The sequence below is a fragment of the Sinocyclocheilus rhinocerous genome, unplaced genomic scaffold, assembly GCF_001515625.1.
Source record: "Sinocyclocheilus rhinocerous isolate Xijiao unplaced genomic scaffold, SAMN03320098_v1.1 scaffold4431, whole genome shotgun sequence".
In the NCBI taxonomy this organism is placed as follows: Eukaryota; Metazoa; Chordata; class Actinopteri; order Cypriniformes; family Cyprinidae; genus Sinocyclocheilus; species Sinocyclocheilus rhinocerous.
The window spans coordinates 63,550-83,726 of record NW_015647021.1 but is presented as its reverse complement, the minus strand read 5'-3'; the positions used below and the strand labels follow the sequence as shown (position 1 = coordinate 83,726).

The window sequence follows — 20,177 nt, the reverse complement described above, 5'->3', positions numbered from 1 at the left end:
ACAGACAGTAATATGACAACGAGACACTGCATTATATATTTATAAAAACAATTTATTCACTTGTTACTTGAATACTCATGTAAACGGAAGTATTTTTCATTATATATATATATATATATATGTGTGTGTGTGTGTGTGTGTGTGTGTGTAATGTGTGTGTGTATACACACACACACACATGATTTATTTATGATTATACTAATATATATATGATATTATATATATTTAATATTATGATTACATTTAGATATATTATTTATTTATAGTATAGTATTAAATACATTTTGTAAATATAAGTATGCAAATTATTACTGTTTATTCATGTTGTCATAAAGTCATGAGAATTTATTTTTTCCTCAATGCGGTTATAAGAATTTAGTGTGGAAAAATACAGTTTATCCTTTCTATTTTTGATTTTGAAATGTGACCAGGAAAATACTGTATCGCCAGAAAGGTTTTTACCCACGAGACAGAAAGAGGAGAGACCCAACAAACAAAAATATTATGTATGAAACTTCATGTATTTTTAAAAGATTTGTATTTGTGCGAGGATTGAAAAGCATCTGAAATCAGGGAGGTCTGACTGACTACAATAACTACAGATGGATTTGTGCTAAATCATGGTCTAAAACCGCTGTAAGAAGTGAAATATTAACATTGTTAAGTTATAGTCGAATTCATTATATTCTAATTAGATTCTTAATTAGGGAATCATAATGTGAAATTGTACAGAAGATTACTCTTGTATACCGCACCTGTGGTCTACCTCGTATCGTTAATTAGCAGATAACGGGCGATCCGTGTGTTCGCGGTTATTCCTGACAGACAGCGGCGCGAACGCTCGCTCTATCCCAGCTAACTTTGACTCCCGCAATTAATTTTTTTTTGGACAGTTCGGGATCTTTGATTTATAAATCCATGATAACGAGCCACTGTAATTACATTTTTCTTTCACTTGGCTAATTGCTCTGGGAACAGTGGCGCTGCCAGAGCAGGCAGGGTTATATTTGGAGCGTTTCGCTTTTATTTCCTCAGAACGAATTGAGTTTCATGAGGGAAGCAGAATTCATAAATTAGTCACTCTTTCAAACAGCTGGACTCTTTTTAAAGCGCTGTAGCCTTCAGTTCAACAGAGGTAAGACCTTAATAACCTTAATCTGACAGACCTCTGGCGCTCGTACAAATGATCTGCCTTTATGAATCTTTAATTTGAAGTACTTTTTAGCTGGACAGAAAAACTACCCAGTGATTTCAACACATTATGAATGGCATTTAATGACTGCTAATATACACATGCCATTTCTTTCCCAGTTGTTTAAGTTCACAGACATAACCGACTGTGTTTATGTGTTTTTGACGTAACCTTGTGTATTTGACAGTTTAAGTGTAATAAGACACAAAAGAGAACGTAGTTTAATTCTCACACAACGCGCCATCTCACAGTCAGATCTCGGTGCGCACGCAGAACACCATATATCAGTTTATAGTGATATGGCTTTAAAACGCATGCAAATAATAAACTTTCATGATGTCGAAGAACTGCAATGTCACGTGAGCATGACTGCGAGACATGATAATCAGGACCAAACAGATATTTTGTTTTGGCAGAGTATGTGAGGCACGAGCTCCGCCCTCTTCTGGAAAAGGGGCGGGTAGCAGCAGCTCATTTGCATTTAAAGATACATGTACATGTTTTTGCTACTGTTAAAAAATTGTCATTTTCAGCGTGGAATACTAAAGGGGTCATGAACTGAGAAAACAAAATTCCCTATATCTTTTGACATATAAGAGGTCATTGTACAATAAAAACATCCTGCAAGTTTCAGAACGCAAAACTTTGTTGTTAGTCCAGTGGTTCTCAAACTTTTTTGGTTGCGCCCCCCCTTTAAACCTATAAAAAAATCTGGCGGCCACTTTCTTTTTCTGCCGATGACCCGCGCCCCCCCTGTAATACTCGTGCGCACCCCACACTTTGAGAACCACTGCGTTAGTCTAAAAACAGCTTTTATTGAAGGCAGTCTGCCAAAACGACAGCTTGTGGAATATACAAAATCTATGATGTAATAGTGTGGATAAGCACCGCCTTCGCAGAAGATCAATGGCTGCTTGTACTGCACTGCCTGTTTAGCCCCGCCCACTGATTCTACATCACTGCCTGTTTAGCCCCGCCCACTGATTCTACAGCACTGCCTGTTTAGCCACGCCCACTGATTCTAAACCACTGCATGTTTAGCCACGCCCACCTATTATACAGCACTGCCTGTTTAGCCACACCCACCTATTATACAGCACTGCCTGTTTAGCCCCACCAACCGATTCTACAGCACTGCCTGTTTAGCCCCACCCACCGATTCTACAGCACTGTTACAGCATATAGTGTTTACGAGAGAGGCGAACACACAGGTTTACGCAGAAACCAAGCGATAAAGATGCTCTTTGCATTGCCTTCATTCTGAATCCAATGTTAGGAAAGAGTGGATGGCCTTTATTTTTAATGAAGATCCAGACTGCTTCAGTTAGAACTTGGTCCTTTGTTCACTTTATTTTACCGAACCGATTGAAACTAAAAGGCGATGCTGTGCAACTATATTGGATCCGACAGTAATGTAGCAATACAAGTGTGAGTAACTGTTTTTATTACGTGATCACAAATAAAATAGCCTATTACTTCTAAATTATGATGTTTTTTGATGTAAAAATCTTGATAACATTATAAGTGGACCACAGAGAGCAAATAAAACAAAGGCAGTTCATGTAACCCTTTAAATGATCTGTGGGGTATTTTGAGCTGAAACTTCACAGACATATTCTAGGGACACCTGAGGCTTCTTGTAAAAGGGGCAATAATAGGTCCCTTAAAAAACATTCTGAGAATAGTGCAACCTAAACATCAGGAACAAACTAAAACCTTCCAAACTCTGGTATTCATAATCATAAACATTGCACATGATTAAAAAGCAAGTTCAGGCAAAACAGCTCTGCTAGCCATCAGTAAAGGGTTATTTCAGCAAAAATCCAAATCCTGTCATCATTTATTCACCTTCAGGTCATTCTTCTAAACATGTCACTTTCTTTTTTTTTCATGGAACTAAAAAGAAGTTATGCAATATGTTCATGCTGCTCTATTCCAAAAAAAAGTGATGCAATGCAATGCAAAAAATAAAAGCATCATATGTGACTTTTTTTTTTTACCTAAATGTACAGTGTGTTCCTCACACAAAGCTGTCACATGACTTGAAATATATGCATGGGAATATATACTGTACATGTGCATGAGTGACATCGACTACTTTTATGATACTTTTAAGCTGCTGTTTGTCATTTTTAGAGCTTATTCATCATTCACTTACAATGCATGCGAGAATAATCATTCTTGTAAAGTTTTCTTTTTGTGTTCCACATAAAATAGAAAGTTATAGAGGTTTGAAACAACGCACTCAAATAATTATTTAGGCCTGAATTTAAGATTTATGTATTTGAATTGCATATAAAAATCCATTTGAATTAAACAGATTTAACAAACTAAAAACGTAATGTGATACATATTTCTCAGTCATACTTCAATGAAACCGGTCAGATTTCTGACGTTGTACTAATTAAGTGAATGTGTTTAGTAAACAATAACCAGCTTTATATATTTATTATCAATAAATCCATTTTTTTTTTCATTCTCATATTTTAATTGAACATAATTTTTTCCACAACTAGCCATTTTTGAAACATGTTCATAATTTTAAACGGAGAAATATGCATTAGCCTACATTAAAATAAATTTCCTTACGGCAAAAAAATAAAAATAAAAATCTGGCCAAACTATATTTTAAATATATGTCAACTATATATTGTAAAGAGTGAAGCTCAATAAATTATATTTTTGAAATTGAAAATATATTTAGATTCAACCTTCATATACCAATATATATCGCAAAAGGTATGTCAAGAGCAAGAATACATTTACATTTTTACATTTCCAATTTTTCTTAAAATGTGACATATGTGAATGTATTTTCATTGGACTGAAATATATGGAGGGCAAAATATACTTTTAAATGTTTTGAAAAATATATATATATACAGAAAATATCTAAATATACTTTGTAAATATATATATTTTTTTTTGAAAATATATTTAATATATATAATATACTGTATATATTAAATATATTTTCAAAAAAAGAAAAAATATATTTACAAAGTATATTTAGATATTTTCTGTATACACACACACACACACACACACACACACACACATGCAAACACATTTATATGCAATTCAAATACATAAATCTTAAATTTAGACCTAAATATTTATGTGAGTGCATTAAGGTGAATAAATAATGACCGATTGTTCAATTTTGGCGGAACGACCCCTTAAACATTGAGTGTTAGCAGCCTCAGTTATTGAAGATAATCGTCCTTGTGAGGTTTCATGCCAGGAAACTCGAGCAGGTGCAGCATGCTCTTGAGGGGGCGGGACAGGAAGTACGAGAGACAGGAAGTGAGGCGTTTCAATGGGTGCTCGTGCTGCTCAAACGTGTCCAGTTAAACCGCTCAACCGGGATGAATTAGGACCGTACACTACAGCCAGAATTCACAACCAGAGAGCAGCGTCATCATTTGCTGTCATTTAATGTTGCTCCAAACAGAAAGCCAGAAAGTACATGAGCTTACAGGTTTGGAACGACATGAGCATGAGTAAATGATGACAGAATTCTGGCTGTAGAGCAGCGGTGTATAGAGATGTTAAAGGAAACCTGTCCACACACCTTGCAGAAGACCACAGTCCCTTCCTCCTGGTGCAAGAGCCCAGAGGAGACGGGAACGACAAGAAACAAGGACATTGTCATAGTTGGAGAGAACAGAGAGAAGAATCACAACACGCATGCACAATTCACACGGGACGTTAAGTTGCGTTCACATCATGCAGATTTACCGTAATTATGAGGCGACTCTGAGATTCTGCTCTAATCTCACTGAATTATTTGGAATCATTTGTTTCTATGGCAACACTGGATGTCAAATGGATCCATGCATGTGTGGCTAATCTTGAATAGGTTTGGGGACTGGAGAATCATTTCCATTTTTTAATTAATGAAATTATTTTCACGGTTCTCTTAAAGGAGTAGTTCACCCCAAAAATGAACATTTGCTGGAAATGTGCTCACCGTCAGGCCATCCAAGATGTAGATGAGTTTGTTTCTTCATCAGAAATGTAGCATTGCATCAGTGTCTTAGCAACGGATGCTCTGCAGTGAATGGGTGCCGTCAGAATGAGAGTCCAACATCACAATAATCCACAAGTATTCCACACCATCCTGATTCAGAGACAACAGGAGATGCCACTGGAGGACGCGTTATTATGGATTATGGATTCATATTTTAGCCAAAAGCAATGGTTTGATGTTAAAAACATCTTAATGCTGGATTTGCTTCAGCTTTTGTCTTCTCCAGATGTTAACTGATGGACTGGAGTGGTGTGGATTACTTGTGGATTATTGTGATGTTTTTATCAGCTGTTTGGACTCTCATTCTGACGGCACCCATTCACTGCAGAGCATCCATTGCTGAGACACTGATGCAGTGCTACATTTCTCCAAATCTGATGAAGAAACAAACTCATCCTAATCTTGGATGTCCTGAGGGTGAGTATATGTACACCAAATGATCATTTTTGGGTGAACTATTCCTTAAAATCTTCATGAACAGTTCTTTACTGCCAATGCTAAACAAACACTGTGCTAAAATACAAAAGTGTTTGCAGCAGTAATGAGATTAGAAAGAAAGACTGGATGAGGCAAAACAATACTAATAATATAAATAGACAGCATGTCTTTTTATTGCACTGTCTGCTCTGGATGGAAACAACAAAAACATTTCAACATAATGGATTTGCTGTATTTAATAAAAGTAAAAGATTAAAAATCTGTCTCAACTCATATTGGTTTCAATAATTCTAACAATTCACACTGAATTACTGAATCATTCAGAGAAGTAATCATTATAAATCATTACTTTTGTCAAACTACTCAAATACTTATTAAAATTATAATTATTGATTGTTACTGTATTTTATGAGAAGTGTGTAATTTCTGACTGGCTGTTTAGAGAACATATAGATTAGGATACATATTCACATTTTTGTCCAAATAAATTGATTTTTTTTTTTTTATAAAATGAAATAATAAAATAAAGTGTTACAGCAGTATTGCTTTTATTTTATGATCATTACAAATCATTACTTCTGTCATGTAAAACTCAAATAAAATATTAACCCAAATTACTGAAATGATAATTATTTATTGTTACTGTATTTTTTGACAATTAATGTAATTTGTAATTTCCAACTGGCGGTTCAGTGAACATCTAAAGATACACATTAAATAAATGAGAAATAAAATATAAAAAATAAAATAGTTACCAAAAACTATAATGTTTTTTTTTGTTTATTTAAAATAAAATAATAAATAAAATAAAATAAATGTTAGCAAAAACAGTACTGTTTTTGTTTAGTGTATTTGTTAAGTATATAATTAGGCCTAATTAATCTTTAAGTACTGAAAGAGTCATTAGCTATGTTTCCATCCAAAGATGCAAATTTAACTTATGCACAAAACTGGAATATCGCATAAAACATTTGCGAGTATAGCGCCGTTTCCATCCAACGAGTCAAAGAGAACAAAATCGTCACTTCCTGATAAATTGGCACTAAATATCTCTCAGAAAACTAGGAGAAGCCACTGAATATAATAATTTTCATATGTAATAAATTACTTGCGCTTCAGAGAGAGCAGACGTAACACAATAAATGCAGGTATTGCTTTTAGAGGTGGATACTGCGGTTTGGGAACGCAGTCGTGTCAGACAGTAATTATACAGAAATACTTTGATGACAGACTTTCCTCAGGCATTTCAGAACAACCAAAACAACATACAGCAAGTAAAGTGTAACCCATTTTTTCTTATCGGATAAAAAGTTTATCCTACTCAGTTGTGCGCATAAAAATACTTATTTTTAGAATTTATGCGCATCTTGGCGTTTCCATCCAGCGTTTTTTTATGCGATAATCCAAAATGCGCATAAAAATAGGTGGATGCAAACATAGCTATTGATGAAATCATAAAGCAATTAGACTGATATAAAGGACTAAACTGAATTAGAATCGGAACCAGAATCTTGACATTCTAATCTTGAAGAAACACAGAAAAAGCGCTCCAGGTAACTCTTGACTAACCAGTGACATATAAATCATCAGGATGTGTTGATGTAGGAAACTAACCAGCTGTAGCTGCCGAAGCCTGATGTCAAGAGGAAGAAGCTGGAACTTCTTGGACCTTCTAGTTGCAACTAATCAGACTCATAATTACGGTAATTCAGACATTCATGAACGCAGCTTTACAGTAAGGGACGTTCAACAGCTTCACTCACACAGACAGTTAGTGGGAAACATTGCTGTGGAGTCTTCAGAGACATTGATTAGATTACTAACCTGTTTTCCTCCCATGGACTCGAACATCTTCTCCAGCTGAACTCGGAGCTGCTGGATGTTGTTCAAGAGGATGCAGGACTGTCAGGAGAAGAAAGATAGACAAGATATTTCATGACTGATCGATTGTACTGCTTTCCAGATACATTGAGTTTTCAAAACCCTCCGCCTGGCTAATGCAAGGAGACGTTTGTACTAGAAGACTTCTGTGAATATATACACAGGGCATCGATTCGTCTGGATGCTGATCGTTGATTTTGCACATCTTACTTTCATCAGTGGCAGGAAATCTGAATTTCATTACACAGAAATCTATGCCTCCGCATCTTCAGAGAAATGGCAGATTTACACAACGGAACACACTTGAGTTGTATTTAAACACTCATTTCCTTTTGAAAATACATGAAATTAATGCACAGCAACTGTTTTCTTATTAAAGCACAATGTTTCCTTGTATCTAATAATATTTAAAGTCAGCTGTATTTTGTTACACTGTAATAGTTATTATATTAGTTGATAGTCATAATCATAATAGTTATTAATGCATCTGACAGGTTGTCCTAATGCACAATTTAATACATTTGAATTCTAATGCATTGCATGTTTTCATTATAGATCAATATAATATTCATAAATTCTCAATATATAACAAAAGATAGATAGATAGATAGATAGATAGAATAAACAAAAATTTAAATAACAACATTTACTATTGTTATAGTATTATTGTTGTTCTTGTTATAAAATTATGCATTATTTATTTTTATGATTTTGGCAGATAAACAAATTAATAGAATGCATTAGAAAAATAAAATAATAAAAATATAATATAAATAATACAATATGATTATACTTATTATTATTATTATTGTTTATTTATTTGTTATTATTTTGGGGGAAACAAATTAAAAAAATTTAAATAATGCATTAGACTGCATTAGAAAAAAATAGAAAAATATAATATAAATAATAATTATTATTATTATTAAAATAGACAAAATTTTATTATTATTATTTATTTATTTATTTATTTATTTTGGGGAAAAACAAAAGAAAAGAATGCAATAGAACGTACAGTATGAATATCTTTAAAACCACCTCCCAAATACATTAAAAGCATGATATTTTATGTGTAGAATGACATCTGTAATTGAAAAAGGTTATAAAAACATCAAACTCAATAATCGGACTGATGGTAAACTAAGGTTTAAGATGACCTTCAGACTCAGTGTGACAGAAAAGCGACTGACCCCGGGTTCCTGAGACGCAATGCACTTTGGGTAAATAGTGTCTGTTCCAGTAAATGTTAAAGAAGCAGATTTGTGTTGACACACAGATGAACTAGAGATCCGGCAGTCATAACGCTCTTGTATAAGCGTCCCATGAGTTAATTGGATGGGTAGGAGTGCGTAATTAGCGCAGGAGTCCATAAGCTAATTAAAACTGGCTCTTACTGACTGCACAGACACACTTCCTAAAGGTCACATGTCAGCTGTGTGACAAATAGCTCTGAAACCAAAATACGAAGCCGTCGCACTAACTGAAACGAGGGAACATCGTCTCTGTGACGAGAGCGGCTGATTTCACACACTCGTAAATTTAATTCAAGACAATGTATATAAACTCCGGTGAGCTGATTTATGGGCATCGGTGCGTTTAAAGATGTAGATATTCTTAGGATGAGCCGAGCTGTCAATTAAGCGACGGATGAGCCCCGAGGAGCGGCTCTGTCCTCCGAGACCAAACAGAGATATGTCTTTAATTACCGGCCGCATCATTGTCTCTCTGTGGTCCTTTCACGGCACTTAAAAGATACAGCTGTCTTTCTTCCCGCCGCAGACGTCCTGCGTGTCAAGCTTTTATAATCATTACAGGAAGACACTGTGAAAATTCGAGGTAGAAGAAAAGCAGCTCTGAGTTAGCGCCGCGAATCATGTCATTTTGCACAAAGAGCATAAAGTTGAAAGCACAGAGGAAGGAGACGAGGACGCAAGAAGGTCTCGCAAGTTATTTGTTAGAAACGAAGGAAGCATCTGCAAGCCGTCCAATCAAATCCTTTATGATCTGATCAAGCCACACTCGCAGAGTCATGACTTTAAAACACGAAGACATTTTATGACAAAGCAGATTTGTGTGTGTGTGTGTGTGTGTGTGTGTGTGTGTGTGAGTGTGTAGGAAGTTCACAGACTCACCACTTTCTCTTTGTTCAGATGGTTGTTGAAGTCTTTAGAGATGATCACAGCATACTGGAGAAGAACTTTATTTATGGTCTGGAAAGAGAATAAAATGTGGATTATTATTCAATTCAATTCAGGTCAAGTTGATTTGTATAGCGCTTTTCACGATGCAAATCGTTGCAAAGCAGCTTTACCGAAAATTTGAGTTTCTACATTATATTTAGTTGTAGCTTATCAGTGGTGACTATCTCAAGTTGATGTCCATATGGCAGAAATGCACAGTAAAAATTAAGCAGTTAGTTAATGACGTAATCAAACAGACGGTGAACACTATTAACAGCAATGATTATATGTTGCGATCAAATTTATAGCATTATTATATTATAACTTATAGCTTATTACATACTGTTAAAAAATGTATAGCCTGAATGCACTGTAAGTCGCTTTGGATAAAAGCGTCTCCTAAATGCATAAATTATTAAATTAAATTATTATTATTATCATATATTATAAAACACAGTAGTTTAATTTTATAGAAGCCATAAGTTGGGTTTGTGTTACAGTCATTATTTATAGACCTGAAACACATATGCATTCACTACCAGTCAAAAGTTTGGGGTCACTAAGCATTTATCTGATCGAAAATACAGTAAAAAAATGTTAAATATTATTATAATTTAAAATAAGTGTTTTATATATGTGTATATGTTCAAATGTAATTTATTCCTTTGATTCAAAGCTGAATTTTCAGCATCATTACTCCAGTCTTCAGTGTCACATGATCCTTCAAAAATCATTCTAATATTATGATTTGCTGCTTAAGAAACATTTCTGATTATTTCAATGTTGAAAAAAGATTTATTATATTTTAAATTTAATAATTGTATCATATCAATGTTTTAATACTTAATGTTTTTTGTGTAAAAAGTAATTTTTTTCAGGATTCTTTGATGAATAGAAAGTTCAAAAGAACAGCATTTATTTGAAATGGGAATCTTTTGTAACATTGTAAATGTCTTTACTGTCACTTTTGATCAATTTAATGCTTCCTTGCTGGATAAAAATATACATTTTCTAAAAAAAAGAGACTTTTTAATACTAACACAATTGTAGCCCATGTGACGACGTGTGTGCTTGCATCCATCAAAACAGTTTGGGAACTTTGAGATTAGTAACCTGGAGCCAAGGAAATAGAATAAAGCTCTTAACATATTCATAAATATGTAAATAAGTAAATGAGGGCAGTAATGATATGCGTCTTGTAAGGCCGCCGTAATAGATTTCTCGTGTCAAGTTTGCATGAAGTAATCAATGCCTCATACAAGACCCTTTACCCATAATCCTGTGGGATGAGCGCCTCTCTCTCTCTCTCTCTCTCTCTGCCCTTTGCAGTTCATTTGCATTCACAATAGCTGGCATTATACACTAGCTGGCCTAAAATCTCTTATAAAATCTGCTATGTGTTTGAGCGGGTGAGCATGATCACTGTTTTCATAAGCTGTTTGAGTTGATGTGTTCATTTGTGGTGTTTTCAAAGTTAACCATTACTATTGCTAAAAGGTTTAGCGACGTGATCAAATCTCTAACGTCTTGGCTAAAAACGTGTTAATATATAAGTGTTATAATATATATAAGTATAATAATTAAAGGAATAGCTGAATGGGTGCCATCAGAATGAGAGTCCAAACAGCTGATAAAAACATCACAATAATCCACAAGTAATCCACAGCACTCCAGTCCATCAGTTAACATCTGGAGAAGACAAAAACTGAATGTGATGTTTTTATCAGCTGTTTGGACTCTCATTCTGACGGCACCCATCCACTGCAGAGCATCCATTGCTGAGACACTGATGCAATGACACATTATTATTTTTCCTAATTGTTTCAGTTTTTGCACTGATCAAGTTGACTATACTGTATGGAAACAGTCACCAATAAAGCACTCTGTGTCTAAGCTGAACTGAGGAGGTCTGTATATCTGATCAAACGTTCGGCTCTGGCATCAATGATTTACCATCAATCTTGGTGTCTCAAATGTTCCTGTTAGCCTTCTACATGCAGCCGCTCAAACAAAACGCTCTCATACACACACAGTGTGATGTTTAGTAAATCAAGGAGGTTTATCCACTCAGTGTAAACTGCTCTAAACCTTCATTAAATCCATCCTTAGCCTTTTATCCGAACCCTGTCACTGCCTGCTAGAGCTCATGAGCTTTTCACTGCTGTAAATCACTGTAAAGAGTAGGAAAATACTTGCACCTGATGATTTAAATTCATTCCTGGAAGTTGAAGCATGTAATGCTTGATATTAAAATACTACTAATATTCAAAGACACCTATCCATCTTATTCCTAAACGCGGAAGTAAGCCTATGGGCGAGACTTCCGGTTCATTAGCCTCTAGGGAAATAATGAGAAGAATAACAACGTGCATTACAAACCAGTGTGTTCATAATTCAGATAATACACTAAAATAATATGGTAAGACACACCAATTTGCAGTATCAAGCAGCAAAAAGAAATTAATACTTTTATTCAGAAAGGATGAAAAGTGAATTAAAAAGTGACAGTAAAAACATTTATAATGTTCTAAAAGTTTCTGTGAATCCTGAAAAATAAAATGCATCACGGTTTTTTAAAAAAATGAAGCAGCAGCAAATCAGCATATTAGAATGATTTCTGAAGATCATGTGAAAATTCAGCTGCGCATCACAGAAATAAATTATATTTGAACAGATATTCACATAGAGAACAGCTATTTTAAATTGTAAAAATATTTCACAATTTTACTGTATTTTTGATCAAATAAATGCAACTAGACATCTTTTAAAAACATTTTTAAAAAATCATACCAACCCCAAACTTTTTTTTTAGCAACACTACAGTGCTTTCAGGCAATGCAGGTCTGGATTTTTCTGTTTCAAAGCTCTTCTCCATCATTTGTTCATCATTTTATGCTCTCAGCTGCCTGGCAACCGTATGACACCCTACAGTTAGAGTAATACTGCCTGGCGGAACAACCGTTTATTGTGATTATTATTGTTAACACATGCAATTCTTTATTGAACACTGGTATCTTTCATCATACCGCCACAGACTGTGAGTTGCATGGATTTTACATCTTTAGGGGTTAGATTTTATAGATTTATTTAAGTGCATGGCAAAATCTCCAATGCACAGCCTCAAGTGACATCCTTTCTCTTTGGATTCTCTTACCTTTGCAAACCTGCGCATGAAGTGAGCGAGAGCTTGAGGGTTTGGACACTCCAGCTTCTTAATGATCTCAAAGCTTTGGTTGAGCTGCGTGAACACATCCACCACCGAGCAGGAGAAGAGAGCATGTTCTGATGTCTGCTGGAACTGCAATCAAAACACCACAACAGAAGCATTAATGATCATATCACAACAATTTTATCATTTTATGTTTCCCATAATTTCAGCATGTGCTACATAACGGGAAACAAGGTTCAAGATGAGTTTTACAGCCTGACTCCAGCTTGCTATTAAGTTCTAGCATGGTTCTTCAAAGTGCTAGTGTTTCAAGGATCCAAGAGTGGCTTTATTTTTTCTTTTGTTTATAGAATATGACACTCAAAAATGAACTTTAATGAACTTTTATTCACCCTAAGGTCACTCCAAAAATAGACTTTTTTGATGCTCTTTTCCATACAATATTTGCATACAATGTTCAAAAATTTGAGGTCATTAATAAGATTTTATTTTTATTTTAATAAAGTGACAGTAAAGACATAATGTTACAAAAGATTTTTATTTCAAATAAAAATCTTCAAACCAAAATTTATTTTGCTATTATTTTATAATCAGTGGCTGACCATAAATTAATACACTTGCCAATAAATAAATAAATGAGACAAATATAAAATGTACATAATATTACATATTTAATATCTTATTACATAATATTTTATACCATTCTAAATATTGTGGACAATAAGATTTTTATTTATTTTTAAATTTTTATTTTTATTTATTTATTTATATTTTTATCATTTTAAATCTATTTATTTACTGTACTTTTTAACATTTTTTATTTTATTTTTTTTGAAAGAGAGAAATTAATACTTTTATTCAGAATAGGTACAGACAGTAAGGACATCTATGATGTAATGCTGTTCTTTTAAACTTTCTGAATAATGTATCACAGTTTCCACAAAAATATTCAGCAGCACAATTGTTTTCAACATTGATAATAATCAGAAATGTTTCTTGAGCAGCAAATCAGCATATTAGAATGATTTCTGAAGATCATGTGACACTGAAGACTGGAGTAATGATGCTGAAAATACAGCTGCGCATCACAGGAATAAATGACATTTTAAAGCAGTTATTTTAAACTGTATTAATACTTCACATGATATTATTTCTTGATAAGAAGCCCTGAAGCTCAGACGCTGCCAGGAAGCACTGAAGATGTTTTTAAGCAGCCAGAGCTGGTCTGATTCACAGCCGTTGGGAATGCCTGCCAACATAACCTATATGACACAATTAACCTACGCTTCTGCCCTTATTCCACAAACACAAGCCTAATAATCATTAGACAATTAACTGAGAGTGCTGCTCCATTAGCATCTTAATGTAGAGTTGAATCTCTCAAGACTTGAACCAGAGCGCAGCTAAACATCTAAACACAGTTAGCATCTCTCTCCGCAGCGCTGTGAACGGCAGGGAGAAAAACACAGTTTTGGTTGCTCTGAAATACCAATCTGCTGACTGAAATGCTCATGTGCCATTATATTTGTCAGTGTCACATATCACATACACTACCGGTCAAAAGTTTGAGATGAGAACGATTTTTAATGTATTTAAAGAAGTCTCTTCTGCTCATCAAGGCTGCATTTAAATTCATTTTAAACTTCTTAAATCAATTGTTTTAATCATTTTCAATGTTTTTAAATTCCTTGTTTTATTGTTGTGATTATTTTTTTTTCTTTTCTTTTATGTAAAGCACTTTGAATTACCATTGTGTATGAAATGTGCTATACAAATAAACTTGCCTTGCCTTGCCTTGATCCCAAACTTTTGACCGATAGTGTATAATAACGTGGCCGTTCATCACAGCATTGGCCGATATTAAGAGCACTAAATGATTTGTGTTTTTCAGGTGAAAGCAATTATCATATGAAACCAATCTCGCCGGTGATTTGTTTTCTCCAGCGAGGGGAGCATTGAGCAGCTCATATTCACATCAGAAGCGTTTGTTCGTTATTCCACAAACACTCATCAGCCTAATGCTTTCAGTTTAGCAGTTTATCCACACGTCTGATTCCATTCATCGTGTCGCACATGCACTTGTCTATGAATTCACAGTGCAAATGTCATTAAAGAGAAAAATATCTCTAATATTCATGCTCGTATCCGAAGAGAGAGAGCTTATCGAAACTGAAATCGTTATAAAGCTGTTCAACTGCTGCCTTGAACTGAAGAATTAACGCATTTATAACGCATAATATTGCTTTACTAGTGATTTTGACTTTAGTTCGGATTTGCAATTAACCCTTTGTTCTAGTCAAAAGTGACCAACCTTTTGAAAAATGCTGTACCAAATCTTGTGTTCGACTTGCTTTCCTTCAATTAGCACAGGTTTTGTGTTTCTTTTTGAAACTGATTGATCATAAGCCTCACTGATCTAAACTTATGCATCTCAGTTTTGGAGTGAAAAAGCATTATTTGTAGATAATTTTGCCAATATGCACTCAGAAATGGCATGGTTCTTCAGTAGTGATTCAAGGACCCCAGAAAAGCTTCATTTTGTCCTTTGTTTATAGAATAAAACTGAAAATGTCTTTAATTCACCAAAACAATAGATGTTTTATGACCTTTTTTTTAATGCTCTTTTTCATATGATAAACAGTACGTTTTGGGTCAGTGAGATTTTATTAATTATTTAATTTAATTTAATTTAATTTAATTTAATTTAATTTAATTTAATTTAATTTAATTTCATTTAATTTCATTCATTTAATTTCATTTCATTTCATTTCATTTCATTTCATTATTTCATTTCATTTGTAACACTTAAGGTTCTATCTGCTAACATTAGTTAACTACATAACATTAACATGAACTAACAATATAATTAAATTAATCTAATTTCATTTAAATTAATCTAATTTAATTTATTTTAATTTGTAACTTAAGGTTCTTTCTGCTAACATCAGGTAACTATATAACATTAACATGAATAAACAAAGAAAAATACTTCTTAAGCATTTATTCTTTTTTTATTCATTTTAATTTACTAATGCATTATTAAAATCAAAATTTATATTATTAAAAAAATCTAAAGTTAAAATGTTAATATTATTTAATGGACTAGAGCTAACATGAACTAACAAAGAACCATTTTAATTTTATTAACTAACATTAACACAGATTAATATATACTGTTACGGATTAACTGTATTGCTCATTGTTAGTTAATGCTATTTAATGTGTTAACTAGCATTAACTAATGGGACCTTATTGTAAAGTACTACCAATTAATGTTATACTTTCAATTCGGCCAGGCATCAGATTGATCAAAAGACTAATGGACTAGAGCTAACATGAACTAACAAAGAACCATTTTAATTTTATTAACTAACATTAACACAGATTAATATATACTGTTACGGATGAACTGTATTGCTCATTGTTAGTTAATGCTATTTAATGTGTTAACTAGCATTAACTAATGGGACCTTATTGTAAAGTACTACCATTTAATGTTATACTTTCAATTCGGCCAGGTATCAAATTGATCAAAAGACATTTATAATGTTACAAATGAAATGTTTGTTATGTTATTTAACAAATGCTCATCATCCTAATGCTTTAAATTTAGCAGTTTATCAGCACGTTTTTTTATTAACAAGCAGTGCATGAGCTCAGATCAATAAGGCTTATGATCAGTCAGTTTCAAAAAGCAATACAAAACCTGTGCTAACTGAAAGAAATCAAGTAGACAAAAAGATTGAATCCAAGATTTAGTAATAATATGGCATAACGTGAAATTTATAAGCAATTTTTAATGCAATAACAGCATTTTTCAGAAAAAGAACATCCTCTCCGGGTCAAAATGACTGGAACACAACATGAAGGTTAAAGAAACACAGAAACTGATATTGATCATAATTAAGATGAACTGTGAATGTTGATTGTGCAACATTCATTTGTGTACTGATGATGAATAACAGTGAATAGCTTGCCAAAAATACTAATATAGCTGGTTTACAAGGAGACAGGTGACACTTCCCATTATTATATATGTGCAGAACGAGAGTGATTAATACAGAAATAAATCATTAATCACACAAACAAAGTGTATCCTTTGCACTTCATTTTGTTAGGGCGCTAAAAAGTGTCCCGTCATTGTCGGGATGCAAAATCGAGAGAAAGAATTAAACTCATCCGGTGCGTTCACTTCATCCTGACCGTCATAATTACAATTTTAAAACTCGTAAATAGGAACTTTGCAGGAGCTTCATAAAAGCAGAAGAGAAATGCAGCGTTTAGATGGTAACTGTTTGCCGATTTACAAATGAAAAGCTCTACTGAAGCAAAGTAACAATGTGAGAAACTCACCCCATCTTTTTTATCTCTCTCTAGAGCTCCGTTGAGGAAATCCATCGCTACATCTTCATTTTCATCCAACCACTGGATAACAAACGGCTCGAACCACCTGCAGAGAGACAATACAACACAACACAGTCCTCAGATCCAACGCCACGGGCTGAGACTGAAGAAAAACTCTGGCACATGTTGTTCTGCTCTTTAGACACTGTATGCATCAGCTTCATGCTGTGGGACTTGTCACCCTATTTTATCATTCAGAGACAAATGATATGCCAAAGTTTCATGCTTAGCAGTTTTTTTAAAGCTTTTATTTGGTTCATCTTAGGTCAAACAGAAAGTAACAATAACGTAAATATAGTAATATACTATAAATAATAGATATACACATATCTACATATACAACCATACATTAATTCAGATGAAGAAAAAAAAGAAAAAAAAACCAGGCAATCATAGTTATACATTAAATAAAATAAATAAAGAAAGAGAAAAAAGGAAAGAAAAAGAATAAATAAATAAAATAAAATTAAGATACAGTTGTCTCCTTAAAATATTTCAGAAAATGGCTCAAGACTCTCAAAAATATGGAGCCAGATCAGCCTCAAAAATAACACATTTGCAAAACAAAATTCATAAATGCACAGCACAATTTACATTTACAAAATCCGATTCGTAAATTCAAAACACAATTCATAAATACATAAGTAAAAGCATAAATATTTCCCCACATGCTCACACAAATGCATCTTACCTAAATAAATGTAAAATGTTTACACAAATATGTATATATAAATTTCTTGAATTAATTTCCATCACACATTTATGAATGATGTTACATGTATTTATGGATCGTTGAATCTGCATTTGCAAATCGTCACATGTGCGTGGACTGCTTTGAATTTGTGTGAGGTATTTTTGAGAACTTCCTGGCAGGTTAAGATTCATAAATATCTTTTTTTAGAGGATGTTCCGTTCAGCCAATCGCGGTGAGCTTTTAATCCACCAATCAAAACACTCTTTACTGAACAGACTCAAGAAGCTCAACGCTGTGCATTATTCCATGATCGGGTCCTTGATGTAAAGACATTGACACATTTTAGTGGGCAGTGTTGGGCAAGTTACTCTGAAAATGTAATTAAATTACTGATTACTCCTTTTAAAAGTAATCATGTTACTGTTCTGATTACTTTATTTCAAAAGTAATTAGTAATTAGTTACATTACTAGTTACTGTATTCTCCAGTGCTCACGAATCCTCTCATTATAACACACGAATTGTAGACATTATGAACGATTAATTATGCTTATATTTATTGTGTTATAACAGAGATTTGTGAGATATTATAACTATGAACTGAGATGTCTTTTAGAGACTATAAATGCAGCGCTCTTTGCTGGCATTCTGTCATACTGTAACAATGGGCAGTTGTTCTATAGAACATGTGGCTAACTGGAACTAAGCTAGGCTACTAAACTGTTGCTAAGCTAATTGTTGACAGGATGCTAACATCTATACGTCGAGACTTTTAATTTGGTTATTGGAAAGTGCGAACACTCGCGTCCCATACACCGCACGACTCCGAGAGTCTCTGTGAACAGAAGCACAAACGGAACAAACCAACAGAAGGCAGTACCGTCATCTCTCTCCTTTTATTCCAGACACAGAATAAGAACATAAATTGTGCTGTGCATTTATGAATTTTGTTTTGCAAATGTGTTATTTTTGAGGCTGATCTGTCTCCATACAAAAATGCTTAGCGTTTTAAGGGTCTGAATGATCCAGGGTTTTTATCGGTATTATTCATTCATTCATTCATTCAATATACATACATTAATCACATGTGTATTGTATTGTATTGTATTTATTTAGTTATATAATTGTTTATTTATTTATGCTCAGATGCATATTGCCTGTTATAATTTAAACAGATGCATATTGAATGTATTAATTAATTTATTTATTCTTTCATTCAATATACAATAATCAGATGCATATTGCATTTATTTATTTACTTAATTTACATGTACATACTCCGATGCATATTGCCTGTTATACATAATTTAATAAGATGCATATTGAACTCATTCATTATTTTATTTATTTTATTTTATTATTTCCTTAGGTCAGTTAATTTTATATAATATCCCTTATATGTCATACCCTTGTCATTATACAAATGTATGTCCTCATTTGTCACAAAAACGCGCACACACACACACACACACACACACACACACACAGAGTAAACATATACAGAAGAGATTGTATAAGGATGTTCAAGACATTCAGCAACAGTACAGACATCCTCTGAAAACATTTCACTTGCATTAGACAAACAAGCATTCGCTCTGTCGAGTCACTGAACATCGTAACAGGCAAGCATAAATGAGACACACATATTTTTAAATCAAGTGAAGAGTTGTGGACGGCCGGTGGCATGCAGAATCACACTAATAGCTCTGCTAATGTAATGAACCTCAGCAGATCTGTACAGACTGCAGCAGCTCACTGTTATTGACAGTAATGAGGGGATTGATACGATGGCATTTAGCTCGCTATCGTACAGTTTTTTCAACTGCTTACACACATTTTCAAAACGTTGCCTGTTTTTTTCAAAACTTTACACACAAATCCAGGAATTGCACACACAAAATGCAAAATGCCTCACATCTCTTATAAATATCACAAACACATCTCAAAAGCAAACATTTGCAAACACCTTTGCCATAATATTAATTCCTGTTAGATTTTTGTGGTACATAGAGAATTGTGTGTTGCGTTTTGCAAAAAGTGCTTTATTTTGAAAAAAGGCTGAGTCAAAGGCTGAGAATAAAGTGTATGGTTTTGCAGATTTGGTGTGTGCTTCTGCTGTTTGAGTGTCAGCTTTCAGAAACTGTGTGACAAGTGAAGATTTAGTGTGTAAGCGGTTGAAAAAAACAG

General features: G+C 33.7%; 1 protein-coding gene across 1 annotated transcript in view; it reads right to left on the bottom strand.

The window, feature by feature from the left end:
• The window catches only part of LOC107708291 (protein unc-13 homolog C-like), a gene marked incomplete at its 5' end in the record, with an annotated part of 108,681 nt that overhangs the window by 29,401 nt on the left and 59,103 nt on the right, over positions 1-20,177 (bottom strand). Inside the window, 4 exons of the mRNA XM_016512479.1 lie at positions 7,488-7,565; positions 9,677-9,754; positions 12,879-13,022; positions 17,247-17,343. Coding sequence (XP_016367965.1) covers positions 7,488-7,565; positions 9,677-9,754; positions 12,879-13,022; positions 17,247-17,343 — 397 coding nt within the window. The remainder of the gene's footprint in view (positions 1-7,487; positions 7,566-9,676; positions 9,755-12,878; positions 13,023-17,246; positions 17,344-20,177) is intronic.